Source organism: Opisthocomus hoazin, chromosome W (assembly GCF_030867145.1).
Source record: "Opisthocomus hoazin isolate bOpiHoa1 chromosome W, bOpiHoa1.hap1, whole genome shotgun sequence".
In the NCBI taxonomy this organism is placed as follows: Eukaryota; Metazoa; Chordata; class Aves; order Opisthocomiformes; family Opisthocomidae; genus Opisthocomus; species Opisthocomus hoazin.
In genome coordinates this window covers 20,397,118-20,413,059 of record NC_134453.1, presented here as the reverse complement: position 1 = coordinate 20,413,059, position 15,942 = coordinate 20,397,118, and the positions used below count along the sequence as shown (strand labels likewise).

At 47.2% G+C, this 15,942-nt stretch overlaps 1 protein-coding gene across 2 annotated transcripts in view; it reads left to right on the top strand.

Annotated features, from left to right (window-relative positions):
- Nucleotides 1–15,942, top strand: part of LOC104335612 (unconventional myosin-Vb) — a 177,919-nt gene that overhangs the window by 68,679 nt on the left and 93,298 nt on the right. For both annotated transcript variants that reach the window (XM_075446518.1, XM_075446517.1), the window contains exons 9-12: nt 252–361; nt 1,914–2,179; nt 6,630–6,711; nt 8,240–8,380. In XM_075446518.1, coding sequence (XP_075302633.1) covers nt 252–361; nt 1,914–2,179; nt 6,630–6,711; nt 8,240–8,380 — 599 coding nt within the window. The remainder of the gene's footprint in view (nt 1–251; nt 362–1,913; nt 2,180–6,629; nt 6,712–8,239; nt 8,381–15,942) is intronic.

Sequence of the window (15,942 nt, the reverse complement as noted above, 5' to 3'; positions counted from 1 at the left end):
TGTGATAAATTTGCTTTGATGCAGTCGTTAGGGGTTAAGAAATACCAGGAGGAGCTCCTCTCGTGGTCTCCGCTGTCATTTTTGAGCAATGACTTTACTGAGAGTTGATGATGAGTTTATTGGGAGAGGCCTGATAATTCCAAAAACCAGCAGCCTCGGAAGGAAATCAAACACTGCAAGCCTTTTCAGATAAACTGAAAATTGCAGTTTATTTTCTGTTGTGACTAATCAGCTATCAGTTGTTCCCGCAGGAGTGAAGGAGTTTCATCAGATGACCATTTTTAGGATAATTGCTGCCATTCTGCACCTAGGGAACTTGGAAATCCAAGCGGAACGAGACGGCGATGCCTGTAGCATATCGGTAGGTCACTAGCAAGAGCGGGGTGCGTGGGGAGGTTTGTATGCTCATAAATCGGGCCACGTTGGATCTGTTAAGCTTCACAGCAGTCTCCTTTGGTAGAAGGCCTTTTTCCTCCTGGTTTGCTTTGCTTTCTTTGAAAACATATCATAATTTCCTGGTTGCTTTCTTTTTCCTGGAAGGTAGTGCATTATTTCTCCTCTCTAGCCAGCCCACAAGCGAGATGATCCAAAGGTCACTTACCACCCTAAGTCCCAACCCATCTTTAACTCTTCTTTCTTGAAAGACTTGATGGGATGAGTATTGGGGGCATGGTGACTTCCACCAGCAGAAGGTGTGACACTGCAGGCAAAGCCATGAGCCTGCTGCTTATAAAGTGGCCATCCAGTATTCAAAGCAGCACTGCACAGTTAATTAGCAAGAATAAAAAAAGACTAAAGATGCCTTAGTGGTGGCTTTCATGTTTCTGAGTTTGTTCGGGGGGTGGGGGAAAACAGTGATTATATAGAAAATGCTGTCCTGTCAGTTATCATTGCATCCCAGACTGGGTTGTTTGGTCCTCATTAAAATATTAAGATGGGTTCTGCACACACTTTAGTGGTACCCTTGAGATAATGTGGTGTGCAATTAGTTGGATGCTGGGGGTAATTTGCTTGATATTTGGCAACACGGATATGTAAAAGTGGTCCGCTCCAACAGCGTTGAGTTCTGTAATGGAATTCATGTTGTTTAATTACCTTGAGATGGAATTACATGGTTTTAAATCAATCCTGTTATGATTCTGAATCTATGGTTAAAAAGGTATTGGAGCAAAAAAGCGTCCTCGAGGTTTCTCAAAATGCATTTTTCTCTCCGTCCCCAAACCCATCCAGCTTCTATACAAGCATATATCTATCTAGAAACAATTTACTACTTTTAGATATGTGTTATTACACTGAGGAAAGGGAAATTGATTTCTCATTGTCCAAAAAGCAAATGCTGTCTGAGCATAGTAGAGACTTAGAACTGCCTTGTCTTAGTTTGCGGGGGAAGAAACACAATGTACTAGAGCAGATAAAGCTCACGTTTCATTTTATTGATTACGCAAAACACAGCCCCTTCTGTTGATGTGCATTTTGCAACTTTGTTGTTCAAAATGGTGTTAGTTCGCAAAAGGCATGGTGTAACGGCCTACCCGAAGCTTTAACTTGAGGCTTAATCAAGGTAGCTCTGAGGGAGCATGTAGTTGCGGCTCAAGGAGTGAAGCGGAAAGTTTACCGTGGAAACCTGCACTTTATGAAGCTCAAGGCCTTAAGGATAGCCAGAGCAGAGGAAAGCCATGAGTTGTTCTGCCATTGAGCTCCGTGTGAGCCGTTCCATCCACCTTCATGATGACTAGTGCAACTGGATGAGTGCTCATCCCTTTTCTGTTTCCTATCGACCACAGAGAAAAGTAGTATTTCCCCATATAGGCATGAAATGCTGCTAGTTTCTTGCACTGATCTGGGAACCCAGTGTTAAAATTTCAGTTTCGGAGCGTCGCCAATCTGCTGACTTTGCCTCTCATTACCTCCAGAGGGAGGACAAGCACTTGAACAACTTCTGCAGCTTGCTGGGCGTGGAGCACAGCCAGATGCAGCACTGGCTTTGCCATCACAAGCTCGTCACCACAGCTGAGACCTATGTGAAGAACATGTCCGTGCAGCAAGTAGTGAATGCCAGGAACGCCCTGGCCAAGCACATCTACGCCCAGCTCTTCAACTGGATCGTGCAGCACATCAACAAGGCCCTGCACACCACGGTCAAGCAGTGCTCCTTCATCGGTGTGCTCGATATCTATGGGTAGGCATGCTTTCTGCTTTTAAGGCTGTTTAATTAGTCCTTTCTTATTTGTCTTGCCCTTCTGGCAATGCATGCTTGACCTTGGCTTTGTGGCAGGTGATGGGAATAAAAGAAAGGGTTGCAAAAAGCGCAGTCGTGTTAAGTGGTTTGCAGTCTCGGTCATCCCTTAGGTTTTGCAGCCCTGACTCCAAAACAGCGGATGGAGATCCGCTTGAGCGCTGGCTTTTGGGATTTACCTCACATGCTGTTCCCATTTGTGATTTCTGTTGCCCATGCTATTTAAAGCATCAAGCTTAAAGATGAGCTAGGAGTAAAGGCGCAGATGTGGAGACCAAAGCCTGTGCTTGGCTCTGCTTGGGGTAGCTGTGGGGTTTGAGGAAACCCCAGAGCTTCTTCAGCTGTGAAACCGCTGCTGTAGGGCCCTTGTGCAGCGAGAGCTTTTGGAGGACTTTGGGAACCTGCGGTGAGGGGATAAGGTGCAAAAAGCCCTGGTGTAACCGAGGGCAGGGCTTGCAGACTGCAACTTCAGGCTAAGAGTTGTAGTCGCTCCAGGAACTGGTCGCTGACCCAGTGCAGTCGTTGTGCCTGCTGAATCCCAAACCTCGTGTAATGGCAGACTCCTCATAAGGTCTGTCAGGTCTAGGTCAACCTCTGAAGTTCAGAATGAAACCCTGCCAAAGCTGTCTTGGGTCAGCTGCAGAAAGCTTTTATGGCTGTAATACCTACACAGTGACTGGAATTGGATCTTGTGTATAAAACCTCCCATGGGGTTTCTACAGCTTCTGGTGTTTGGGATGTTGATTTGAACATCCGCGTAACCACCACAGCAGCAGAAAGGATGCCAGAAGTCAGTGCTGGAGCGTTGGCGTAGCCCACTGCCTGCTCATCTCCAGCGACTGATGCCATACGGCAAGGTTTACAGGAGCACTTGTATCAGGTCTGAGAAGAATACAGTCTTCCTTGGTCTGGGATTTTAGTGGGGTGGTTGGAGATGGTGAGGTTGCTCTCAGAGGTTTGCGAGTGTCTGGGCTCTCCTCGGTAGTGCAGGACCTGGAAGCTTTTAAATAAGCAGATGGGATGGGCACAGTTTGGTTTGAAGGCTGTGAGAGATGGAAAAGCTGTTTCCCATCAGTGTCCCTACAAATAGGGATTGCTGCAAGCTGGGATGGGATAAATAAAACTTTGAGATGAAGCTGTGTGGCCGATAGTGGGTCAATGCAGAAAATTGTATGTCCGAGTTAGAAAACCTGACGCTGTCTTTCAGAAATTTGAATAAAAGGAGACTTGAGGATAACTCTCATGAAAGATTAAGCTGGGCTTGAAAACCTGTTAGTGTGGAAGAAGCAACTCCCTGAGCTGCAGGTCTGCTGTGCGGCGTGTGGGCCAGCTGATGTTTTCACAGCACTGGTGTCACCGCAGAGCACAGCAAGGTTGGTTTTTTTTTTTTTCCACGAGGAGCTGCAGGTCCTATCAAAAGAGGCAGCTTTGCAGGGGGAGGGAGTCCGTGCTCCGGGTCGTAACACTTGTGTGTGAGTCTGGTCTTCTAAAGAGACCATCAAACCCTTTTGGAAGGGTTTGATGCCTAAGTGCTGAGTAATGCAGGGACTTCGGGTGCTGACAGCCTGACTGTGCAGTCCTTGAAAGTGGTTTGGTTCCCCAAACTCTGGTTGTTTGGAAGCTTTAATGTGTTCTGCCAAATATTGGATTTTTTTTTTTTTCTCCCAGATATCTGTTGTTTTTCCTTGGGGAGAGGGATTAAGATGGAAAGGCGGGGAGCCTGCAAGTAGCCTCCACTCCACATCCCTGACATCTTGAGAACACCTCTGTCCCGACACTCCTGGACGAGGACTGTCCCCGTGGGTGGGTTTTCTAGGGACACAGTCCACACCGAGGGTGCAGGGGCTGTGGGGTTTGTCTCCTACTCATCTAATGCTCGACCCTGCGTCCTGAACTCTCTGTTAGTATTGGGGTGAGAGGGTGCATTAAAAGCCTTTATGTATTTATTGAAAGTGCATAATTTGCTTTAGTAGCAGTACCGCAATCCATCCAGAGACTGGATTTATGCGGATGTTCAGGGACTTGGTGGGGACAGCTTGTTTTTCCTCTGTTTGCCATGTGAAGGGAAGTGTGAGCACCCAGGCGGCCAGCTGTATGATGGACTTATTTATGAACTTTAAATATTTTAGTATAAACCCCAGTGCTGCAGCGTATTTAGGAGATACCAGTCGCACAGCAGAGTAGGGAACAGGAGAAAAGCCAAAATGCAGCACTTGGCCCCCCGACATCTGCTCACGAGAGCTGTCCCCAAGCTGGGATGTGCCTTCCCAGGAGCAACAGCGATGGGTTGGAGTGGTGAATATGTTTACTTTTTGCACTAAAATGAACAGAAACCGCATGACCATTGGTTTGGTTTTTCCGATGTTTTGGAAAAAACATTCCAAAGGATGTTGTCTTGGCGCAGTCACTTTGTGCAGGTAGGACCTCCTGGCGAGGGCATGCGTGGAACTGGTGACCAAACTGCTCTATCAATTAATAAATCATGCTGGCAGGGTCCCCTTAATTAGCAACTTCATGAAATCTCCCTTGGAGTTGATGATGTCCAGCTGCTCTGCCCCCAGACGGTGCTCACTGGGAGGATTCGGGAATCACCTCTCCTGTCTCTGAAGCGGAAGAAGTTTCCATTCCACTATCTTTTCCTCTTGTACCCCTGTTCTTGCTGTGTTTCTGGTGCCTCTCCATCTCTGTATTAATTAAATCCTTTCTTGCCTCATTGCTCTGATCATGAACCTGCAGGAGTTGGCATTTCCAAGGAGTCCTGGGGAAGTCATGTCCCTTTAGTTGCAAGAGCTGGCGGTGCTGATCTGCTTGGTGCGACAGCTATGCAACCGAGATCAAGCCCATCAGGAGCTCTTCAAGGACCTGTTCATTACTGAGGCTCTGGCCACATGTTTAATAAAAACATTTTTTGGTCCCAGGCACCAGATTTTGGTGCATTAAAGATTGCAAAGCTCAGTTTCTGGGACAGGGAGGGATTGAGCATCTTCTGCTCAGCATGGGCTGATCGGCTCCAGGGTCAATTCCGGCCCCGGGGCAGACGGAGAGCGAGTGGTCACGGGTTTCCTTGAGGGCTGTGGGGCTGATAAAAGCACAAAAGCAGCTCTTTTCTCCCATTCCCTCTTTCTTTTGCATTTTTGCATTGCCTTTCCCTGAGGGCTCAGGCATTTTGTATGGTGAGGGCATTACCCCCTGGCAATACCTGGGGAGTAACTGCATCACATGGATAACAGCCAGGTAGTTCTCAGAAAGTACTAGAATTGCTGATTTTTGGGGCAAAAATGGCTTCATTTATGTAGTGCTTTAAGACTGTTCTGCCAGCTCCTACAGCACCTATTACCCAAGCAATTATTTTGCTGCGCATTTATCATTACAGCTTATTTGTTAAGCACAGGGAGCCTTACCACTTCTTTCCTTAGTTTAATCCGTAGTCATGTGTCAAAGACTTCTTTGCCTCCCCATTCCAACTATGCCTTAAAAATAGAAGTGTAAATAATTCCCTGTGGTAGCTGAAAAATGTCCTTTTTTTTTTTTTTTTTTTTTTTTTTTTAAGAGCAAGCCTGGCTCCCTGTGCTTGTCCCTGGGTATCGCATGCTTCAACCTCGACCGCCCTGGGGGGTTTGCTGGCTCTCTGCTCCTTGCCTGAGCTTTGGATTATTAAAACAGCATTTTTTTTTTTTTCTCTTCTAATTGTGACTAGGAAGCTAGTTTTGAGCTTGGTTTGGAGTTGGCTGGTGGCCTGTGGAGGGATGGGACAGTGTTTTGACCAGGAGAGCTTTTGAAGCCCTGGTGAGCAAGGGGGATCACTGAGACCAACACCAAACTCCCTCTGAGGAAAGTGTTGGAATTGGAGCTGAAAGCACCATTTCTCCCTCTGCTTTCCAGAAGTCACTTGCTCACGTGTGTCTAATTTGTTGCTATCAGGGATACGATATAGAGGCTATAATTATGAATTTAATGCCGCCTTTTTCTGCTCTATTGAATGACATTAAAAATAGCATGTTGGGTCTTTTAAGACAGCACCTACGGTTTATCACCTTTGCAATGAATATATTTGAGCTTAATATTTCATAATATTTTTCCCCGAGAGGCTGTTACATTTCTGGTCTCAGACAGCACTACTGGCTGATGGGCAGGAAGCTACAGTCGTACCGAGTATCTCATTCGTGCGTAGCAGAAGAGACGTCTTGAATCCCTGGAGTTGTGGCAAGGAAAGATAGACATTTCAGGGAATGAGGAATAAAGTGTAGATCTGGGATAAGAGGAATGCAAAGAGACGGTTCAATAACTGGTGTTCCCCATCACGCAGATGACACCGTTGCAGAGAAAAGTAGATTTTGAGACGACGCACTGATTTATTCATTGCTATTATGATGATTTATTCATTGCTTTGCAGGTTTGAAACTTTTGAAGTGAATAGCTTTGAACAGTTTTGTATCAACTATGCCAATGAAAAGCTCCAGCAGCAGTTCAACTCGGTAAGGTCAGCTTGGAAATGTTCCATAGAACTTAGCAGAGAATGTATCAAGGCTGGATTATTGTATGTCTGGCTTCTGCTTAATGGCACCTACCTGCAGCCTGGCTGGATGGTGTGGCCAGTGTGGATGTAGTCTGTGGGATGCCATCTCTCCCAGGCAGTGGTTGTGCATTGCAATTGCACTAAATATTCATATCAAGTTGAAAATATTGCTTGATAAGCTTGGTGCTGGAAGCAGGCTTGCAAATGGTTTATGCAAAGGTCTGTTCATGTAGATAGTTTACCAGTTTTCTTTTGCGTAGTTTCAGTCTTAAACTGAGCTCAGCCTGGATGGTCTAGTGCCAAGTCCTGTTTTCTGATGTGCGACAGAGCATGGGTGGAGATCTGCCCGTGAAGTGTGGCTTAAACCTCTGTATTAAATAGCAAGATTGGACACACACCTCATTTTTCACTTGAACATGCCTCTCAAAAACCTGGGATTCTTCTGTTTTGAGAGACAGGTGCTTACCTGCACTGGAAATGAAAACACAAAGGGGTCGTCTTCTGCTTTTGTTGTAAGCAGGGAAAAATTTGCTATTAGTTTCAGAATATGAGGAAAAAACTTTGTTAAATTAGAGCAGCTACGTACTGCAGAGTAGCTTGGTGCTTTGAAACAGTATCATATGCATGGACATGGGCATTTGTGGTGTATCTAGTGCATCAGATCACTGCTGCTAAAAATGAAAAATAAATTATGGATTGTATTCATATCTTTCCTAGTATGTCCAACTATCACTTCTGAAGCTTATAAATTCAAACTCTGAGATGACATGTTTGAAGAGGTTTTAAAAAGCTATCTTTGAAGAAAAAAGGGCATTTGAAAAACCATTTTTTAATGTGCTTAGAGTATCTCAGAAATAGCCAGAGACAATTTATCGGCTTGGGCTTGGGCAGAGGTCTGAGATCTCAGCCATGCAAAGATTTTTTATTTTTTTTTTTTTTTTTTAAAAAAAAAGTAAGAATTTACAATGGAAATGTTCCAACATGGGTTAGATGTGGCTGCTGCTATCCTTTCTAGGACGATGGGTGAAGCTCTGCTGACAGCTGGGGGCACACGCGCTCAGCCCTGGCTGGGCTTCTAGCTCGTGAACCTGCTGCGGGTCACTAGTTCAATCAGCAGAGCACTAGAGGAGAAGAGGGATTTTTCCCTCAGCCCAAGAGATACGCATGTCATTGACATTTCAACATATGGCTCCCACCTAGATGTAGTGACAGCTTCAGTCATGTTCTAGTGAAAGTGATTTAAGGCCTTTTTTTCCCCTCCTGCTCCGTGGTTTCCTAACATAATGCTCGTATTTCCCTTGCCAGGAGCTGGATTGTGTAAATGGCACAGCCTGTACAAAGCTATATGTGAGGGCACCTGAAGCTGCTATGGCTTCTGTATGTGCCGAGGGAATACTCCAGTGGGGAGGAGTGGGTGAACGAGGAAGGGGCTGGTGCTGTACTGGCTGGGGTCATGGTCGGTAACTCTCTTGCTTTTCTACTCTCAGCACGTGTTTAAGCTGGAACAAGAAGAGTACATAAAGGAGGGAATCCCTTGGACTCTCATAGACTTCTATGATAACCAGCCCTGCATAGACCTCATAGAGGCGAAACTTGGTATCTTGGACCTACTGGATGAAGAGTGCAAGGTAGAGGACCTTCTGACTTTTTGCTGGCATTTTTATGTTTATAAAAGGTTAAAGAATGGGCTTTAACCCGTGGTAGCTTGCAAGAGGGTAAACATCTGTTTTCACATGGATTGCTGGGGTGCTCGTGGCTAGGGTGGGCTGTTGGCATTTGCTTTGCTTTAGGACCATTCAGAACCTCCTTGGCAGATGTTTGCAACCAACTTGGGTGCCTGCTCTCACTGTGTATTGCCAGAGCTCATGTTTCTGACCTGGCTGCACGAAGGGATAGTCATTGCTTGTGACTTTTCCTTCAGTGTCATCCAGGAGCTGGAGTTCCCCCCTGTCTCAAGCTTTATTTTGTCCTGAGGGAATCCTGAGTCCTCTTGCGATAGCTATTTGGGGTGAAGTCAGTTGCATTTAGTGTACAGACTTCAGATGCTGGAATTTGTGCTTCAGTGGCACATGGTTTATAAAAAAAAAAAAAAAAATGTCTGGGAGGGTTTCCTGTTTGGTTAACCTTGCAGTGTCAAGGGATATCAGCCACATAAAGAGGGTTTGCTGAAGTTGGTGCCAACCTCTGGCTGACTTCAGGCAGGCCTGTATTTCACACAACTTTTGCGGAAGACTGAAATTGCCTGGCCCTTCGCCTTTGAGATAGAGCCAGGGATGACCTGTAGAAGCATCTTCATTTGTGCAGGCTTCTTGTTTAGCCATTCCTCCAGCATTCTTCTGTTGGTGTTTGGAATTGTGTTTTCTTTCAGCTTTTCTGAGCTTTGGGTTTGTGGTTGGTTGGTCGGTCTGGTTTGGTTTTTTAAACCAAGCTTGTAATGTTGGGAGAGTAGTCTGCTATCTTTTATCATCTGTCTCTCATAACAGCCTAAATTAAATCTTCCTCAGAAGTTGAGTAGAAATGCCAGAACAGCAACCCTTCATAAGAATCCGTAAGAAAGTCTGGAATCCTTGTTCAGTCATGAGTTATCAAATACATCTAGGAATAAGAAATGTAAGATGGGAGATTTTTCTGTGAAGCCATGATGCCTGTTTTGGTGGTCTTTGGTGTGAAGAATAGGTGGAAAGTCCAGAGTCTTTAGGTGTGGTCATCTCAGTAGGAGAGCTCAGTGTGATGCTGTGATGAGAAGGGCTCCTACACTGGGCAGAGCAGCTGGTATCTCTTCCAGTTCTGGTGTCCGTACAGCAGTCATGAGGAGGAAATACTGGAGAGAGTGTTACCAGATCAGGGCTGTAAAACACCGTGATACTGAGGATAAAGAAACTCGAGTGCTGCACGTGAGTGGTTGTAAGTGATAGTCAGCGGGAGGGTTTTTTGGACCCTTTGACAGAAAACCACCCTAGCATGCCATGGCTAAGAGTTTAACAGATTCAACCATGAAATAAGGCTTTTTAAAGCTGAGAACAGCCTATTGGAAGGGGATGGTGGCTACCTTCCTGCCTTGTGGAGCCTCAGACTGGTTCCGCTGTGGTGTGGTCAACAAGTTGTCTTTGGGAGGAGTTTCTGTTGAGACTTGGATCTGTTCTGTGCCAGGAAGTGTCTTGCTGATTGTGGAAGGACTTTGAGGGTTTTTGAATGAGGGCAGGGAAGGGTGAGGCAAGGGGCGGTGGGAGAGCTGAAGCAGGGAAGGTGGAAGGAAGGGGCCAAGGTGATGAGAAGGACATGATGAATGCTTGTTGGCTCTGTGGGATCCATCGGTATGGGACAGATGCAGCAGCCAAGGGCGGGAGTGTCACGTTGCATCAGAGAGAAAAGGTTTTGGATCGGTTATTTAGGCTAGTGTCCCTGCTGGGATTTCAGGAGATGTAAGACCTGTCCTTGTCCGGGAGGGAGGTGACCTGTCAAGTGGCTGCTCTCCTCCGTGCGAGGGGGCTGTCCCAACCTGCACGTCCCACAAGCTCAGCCCTTGTTGGGGGTACAGACCCTCCAGCTATCTCTTTGCGGTGAGCTGGACTTGGGGCTTTGCCCTTTTCATATTCAGTCTCAGGAAGACTCCTTAAAAATGAGAACAAATTAAACTTAATTTGATGCCCTTAAAATAGCATCTTAGCCAGTGCTGGCTCAGCAGGAGGTCAGATTATTTGCTTGATATTCAGCACCATTTCATTTAGTCTCTGCGCTGTGTTAAGCCTGTTAAATTCTTGAGGCTGGAACCAGCTCCTGGGTGTTGGGAGGACCACGAGGGAAGTTTCCCTCATCCCATATTGGCTGATAACACCCTTTGCTCCTCGCTGAAGCACCTGGTACTGGTTGCTGCTGGTGGCATTGCATTAGACCGAGCGACTCCTGTGCAGCAGCAGTTATACTGGCAATTTTGTGGTAGATCTGCGTGGTACTACTATATCTATCCGTGCTTTTTTTGACTGAAAAACTGAAACACAAGATCGGTTCCCTTCCACATCAAATGCCACTTGTCTGGGTATTTACCTGTCAGTGGGGAATGCTGTCATTAGTCACAGGCCCTTATTATGGGCCCTGTAATCGGCTCTTTTATAATCATCATAGAATCATAGAAAGTTTTGTGTCGGAAGGGACCCCTAGAGGTCATCTAGTCCACCCCCCCCGCAGCAAGCAGGGATACCGCCAACTAGATCAGGTTGCTCAGAGCCCTGTCCAACCTGGTCTTGAATGTTTCCAGGGATGGGGCCTCCACTACCTCTCTGGGCAACCCGTTCCAGTGTTTCACCACCCTCATTGTAAAGAATTTCTTCCTTATATCCAGCCTAAACCTACCCTGTTTTAGTTTAAAACCATTACCCCTCGTCCTGTCACTGCTGTCTCTACTAAAAAGATTGTCTCCATCTTTCCTATAGGCTCCCTTTAAGTACTGAAAGGCTGCAATCAGGTCTCCCCGCAGCCTTCTCTTCTCCAGGCTGAACAAGCCCAGCTCTCTCAGCCTGTCCTCATAGGAGAGGTGCTCCAGCCCTCGGATCATTTTTGTAGCCCTCCTTTGGACCTGCTCCAACAGTTCCATGTCCTTCTTGTGCTGAGGGCTCCAGAGCTGAACGCAGTACTCCAGGTGAGGTCTCACCAGAGCAGAGTAGAGGGGCAGAATCACCTCTCTCGACCTGCTGGCCACGCTTCTCTTGATGCAGCCCAGGACATGGTTGGCCCTCTGGGCTGCCAGCGCACATTGTCGGCTCATGTCCAGCCTTTCGTCTATCAGTACCCCCAAGTCCCTCTCAGCAGGGCTGCTCTCGATCCTTTCATCCCCCAGCCTGTATTGATAGCGGGGATTACCCCGACCCAGGTGTAGGACCTTGCACTTGGCCTTGTTGAACCTCATGAGGTTCACACAGGCCCACCTCTCCAGGTCCCTCTGGATGGCATCCCATCCTTCTGGTGTCTCAACCATACCACTCAGCTTGGTGTCATCTGCAAACTTGTTGAGGGTACACTCGATGTCGCTGTCCATGTCATTGATAAATATATTGAACAGCACCGGTCCCAGTATGGACCCCTGAGGGACTCCACTCGTCACTGGTCTCCATCCGGACATTGAGCCGTTGGCCACTACCCTGTGGCTGCGACCATCCAACCAATTCCTTATCCACCAAACAGTCCACCCATCAAATCCATGGCTCTCCAATTTAGAGAGAAGGATGTTGAGGGGGACCGTGTCAGAGGCTTTACAAAAATCCAGATAGATGACGTCCATTGGTTTTCCCTTGTCCACTCTTGTTGTTACACCATCATAGAAAGCCACTAGGTTGGTGAGGCAGGACTTGCCCTTGGTGAAGCCATGCTGACTGTCTCAAATCACCTCCCTGGCCTCCATGTGCCTTGGCATATCTTCTAGGAGGATCTGTTCCTTGATCTTCCCAGGCACAGAGGTGAGGCTGACAGGTCGGTAGTTCCCAGGCTCTTCCTTTCTACCCTTCTTGAAAAGGGGCACAATGTTTCCCTTTTTCCAGTCACTGGGGACTTCCCCTGACTGCCATGACTTTTCAAATATCATGGAGAGTGGCTTGGCAACTACATCAGCCAGTTCCCTCAGGACTCTGGGATGCATCTCATCAGGTCCCATGGACTTCTGTGCATTTAGGTTCCTCAGGAGGTCCCGAACCTGGTCTTCACTTACAGCTGGAGGGATTTTACCCTCCTGGTCTCCTTCATGCCATCCATCGACTCGGGAGGGGTGAGGAGAGAGGTTGCCAGTGAAGACTGAGGCAAAAAAGTTGTGGAGTACATCAGCTTTCTCCTCATCTGCTGTTACCAGTTTGCCGGTCTCGCTCATGAGCAGGGGTACGCTTTCTTTGACCATCTTTTTCCGGCTGACATGCCTGTAGAAGCCCTTCTTGTTATTTTTTGCATCCCTTGCCAAGGGATAATAACCTGCAAGCGTTTTCCAGCTTTATGAAAATGTTAGCGAAGCCTGTCAACTGAAAGCACCGGTTTACATATGGAAACCTTCACCCCTGCATCACCAGCAGCAGCGTTTCACCTCTTGGGGAGAGCCGGGCGCAAGACCACAATAGGGTAATTGCAAGTCATCTCGTTAGCACGTACAATGGCAGATAAATATACTCTGGGACTTGAAATGGCATCGAGGGGGTCCTGGCAACACAATGAAACTTTACTGCAAATGCGGAGGGTTTGTCGCTAGCGTTCTCGCTTCACAGTATGGATTTTTTTAAAAAAAATTTAGTGTGAGGTTGAGGAGGAGGTGGTTGGTACATGCTGCAGCAGTTCAGCTAACAAAGGTCATAGACCTTTGATATGTAATGAGAGTCTTGTCATCGTTTAGAGAAGAACAGGACCAGATAGGGTTGATTTGAGAATCCGTAATGAAAGAGAGGGCTCTCAGATTGAGACTGGGGTTTTAAGGACTAAACCTGTCTCATGAAGGCAAGTGATTAAACCCCCTAGGTTTGGGGATTTTTAAACAGCTTTGAGGTCTTAAGAGTTGGAAGCTGTTGTAGAATTTGTAAGGTTGGAGGGGGCTTCTGGAGGTCATTTTGTGCAACCTCCAGTTACATACCTGGTCTGCCCAGGAAGCCTTGTAAGCTCCTTGGGACTGTGACTTTATGCCTTCTGCTAAGTGACCTTGGAGTCCTGAAAGTGCCTCTTCCCTGTTCCCTGCACTGCAGTGTCACCTGCCCAGATCTGGAGCTTTTAGGACATCTTGGTTTTGCTGTGGCTTAAAAAGATGCCAGAGGGAACAGCAAGAGTTCATGTGCCATGTGCAGAAATGGCCTTGGCCAGAAACCAAGGCCACCATGAGAGGCACAACATGGAAGCGCTGTAGGACAAACTGATGAGCCTGAAGAGGAGGGAAAGGGGAGAAGGGCATCCAGGAGAACGTCTCTGTCCATGAGCTGTGAAGTGTGGATGGAGTCACCATGGGACCAAGGGTTGTGGTGGGAAATAGTTTGGGATAAGAGCAAAGCCCTTGAGGAGAGCAAGGAGACCAATGTAGCGCCCATCGGAAGAGATTGGCATTGCGGAGGGAGGCTGTCTTCAGAAAATTTGGTCATGGGAAGTTGGGAGGGCGCATGGAAGATTGCTTGGATGTCTGGGATGGCTTTAGGGTATGGTTGGCCTTACTGTGGAAGGAATGACTTTGGTGGAGTGGACAGCAGGCTTCCTAGGAAGGCGTTGGAGGGGACGTGTGAAGTGCAACTTCAGTGTTCTAGAGAGGAGCCGCCGGTTGGGGCTGATTTTTCAAGAGACTTAAATTATCCTCAGAGAAAATTGAAAACTCTCAAAGAAATGCAGTCAAGTCTCTGTCAAAGCTGGATGAGATCTCCTACTTTTCAGGCTGAAACTGCTTGCTCTGTGGGAGTGCCATGTGTCTTCCATACGCTTCCCAAGTGCCGCTTGTGAGTATAGTCAGAAGTTGCTGTGGATGTCCAGGTTTCTCTGTGAGGTGTCCTGCTGCCTGGCTGCTTTCTTGCTTTTGCCTGTTCTGTGGGAGTGGGAATGGAAAAATTAATGAACAAAAAAATTTCCATTAACATGAAATGCATCTAAAAGGATTTGATCGAGAACGGGCTGGTTGGAAGGGTTGATGTGTCGATCACGGTGGTGTTGTCCAAGATTTATTATGGATCTTAGTGAAATTCTTTCCGCTGAGGAGCATCGTGACCCTGAGGCTGCCGAAGGGGAACGTGTCCAACCAAACCCACGAGCTCCCTCATGGTCTCAAACTCTGTTGTGGCTCTGTTTTGTGTTTTATGGCACGTTGCCATCGTGTTACGCTGTCAGTGTGCCGAATGCATTTTCTAACACTGTTCAAAAGATGCTCTTAAATTTAACCTTTCCTGATTCCTCCTATCAAGTGCTAGAAACACTGAAGTCTGCTTCTAGCAGACCCGTTTTCAATCCCACTTGTCTCTGTGCATTTCTGTGAACTTGGGTGTCTGCACAAATGCGTTTTCCTTGTCTGGACTTGTTAGTTTTTTGAACATCAGAAATCAGCACGTCGCCTTCCTGTGCCGCATGGTCCTGTCCGGGGGGATTTCTGCTCCATGAGCAGATAAATGGAGGTTGAACCTTTGGGTTTGCCTTTGGACGGGCCACCTAAGCTGATGGCAGAATAACCTCACCTACGTCATCCTGTCAGCTTCTATGACTTTAAAGTCAGGCAGATAGCTTGCAGTGGAACGTGTCTCTGGGGCACGGAGGAAGCCCAGGCTCTTTTCAGGAGTGATGAGGAGAAAAGAAATAAAAATTTAAATAGGTGCTGCTGTGTTTTCGGAAGGTTGAGTTTGTTTTCAGAAGGTTGACTTTTAGATCACTAGATTTGAATGGACCTTTGTTGCTTTTGTCCAGTTAATTGTCGTTCTGTTGGAGGTGATAGTGGAGGGAATCTCACTCTTTAGTCCTAAACATCTACTCAACTGTCTGGTGGTCATGGTGGGTTCTTGACCCTGGGACGCTTCAGATAAAAAACCTCTGGACTCGAGCCTGGGTGCTGACCCTGGGTCGGGTTTGGTTTCAGCTGCAGTAGCTCCTGGCAGCTCAGAGGACAGGGTATGGAGGAGATGGGAAGTGATGCTGGCCAGGATTATGCTGCCTGACTGATTTTATGGAGAGTAGGCAGAGGGATGATGAGGACAGATGAGCAGAAGCAGTGACCTTGTGAAATTACTGGTCTGAGGTTTCTCCTGTTTAGAGATTTCCATAGAATACTTGCAAGCCAGTCGGTTTCCCTCTTCCCCATCCCCTAAAAAAGTCTTGCACTGATGAGATAGACTCTAAATAACTTTCTCAGTGGCTCCAAACTTTCAAGCCAATACCAAAAGCTGTTATAACAGTACAGATAATGGCCCTGTTAGTTTTTTATCTCTGGGACTTGGTCCCTTTCAGGTGCTTCTTAGGCAACTAAAAATACCTGGGCTGCACAACGGTGAGCAGGGAGCGGCGCGGGTATGGCGAAACCCTCTTTCTGGGAGGCTGGAGCAATGCCTTTGAGGTTCAGCTCTGAGATAAGCAGGTGTTTTCAGCAAAGTGGATGGTCTAAAAGAGAGCTGGTGCAGGAGACGTCTGCTCCCTGCAGCATCGGGTGGCTCAGGTGGCTGTGATGCTTCTGCTCTGCACCTGCAGCTCGGTCCTGAGCAGGAGACCCCTA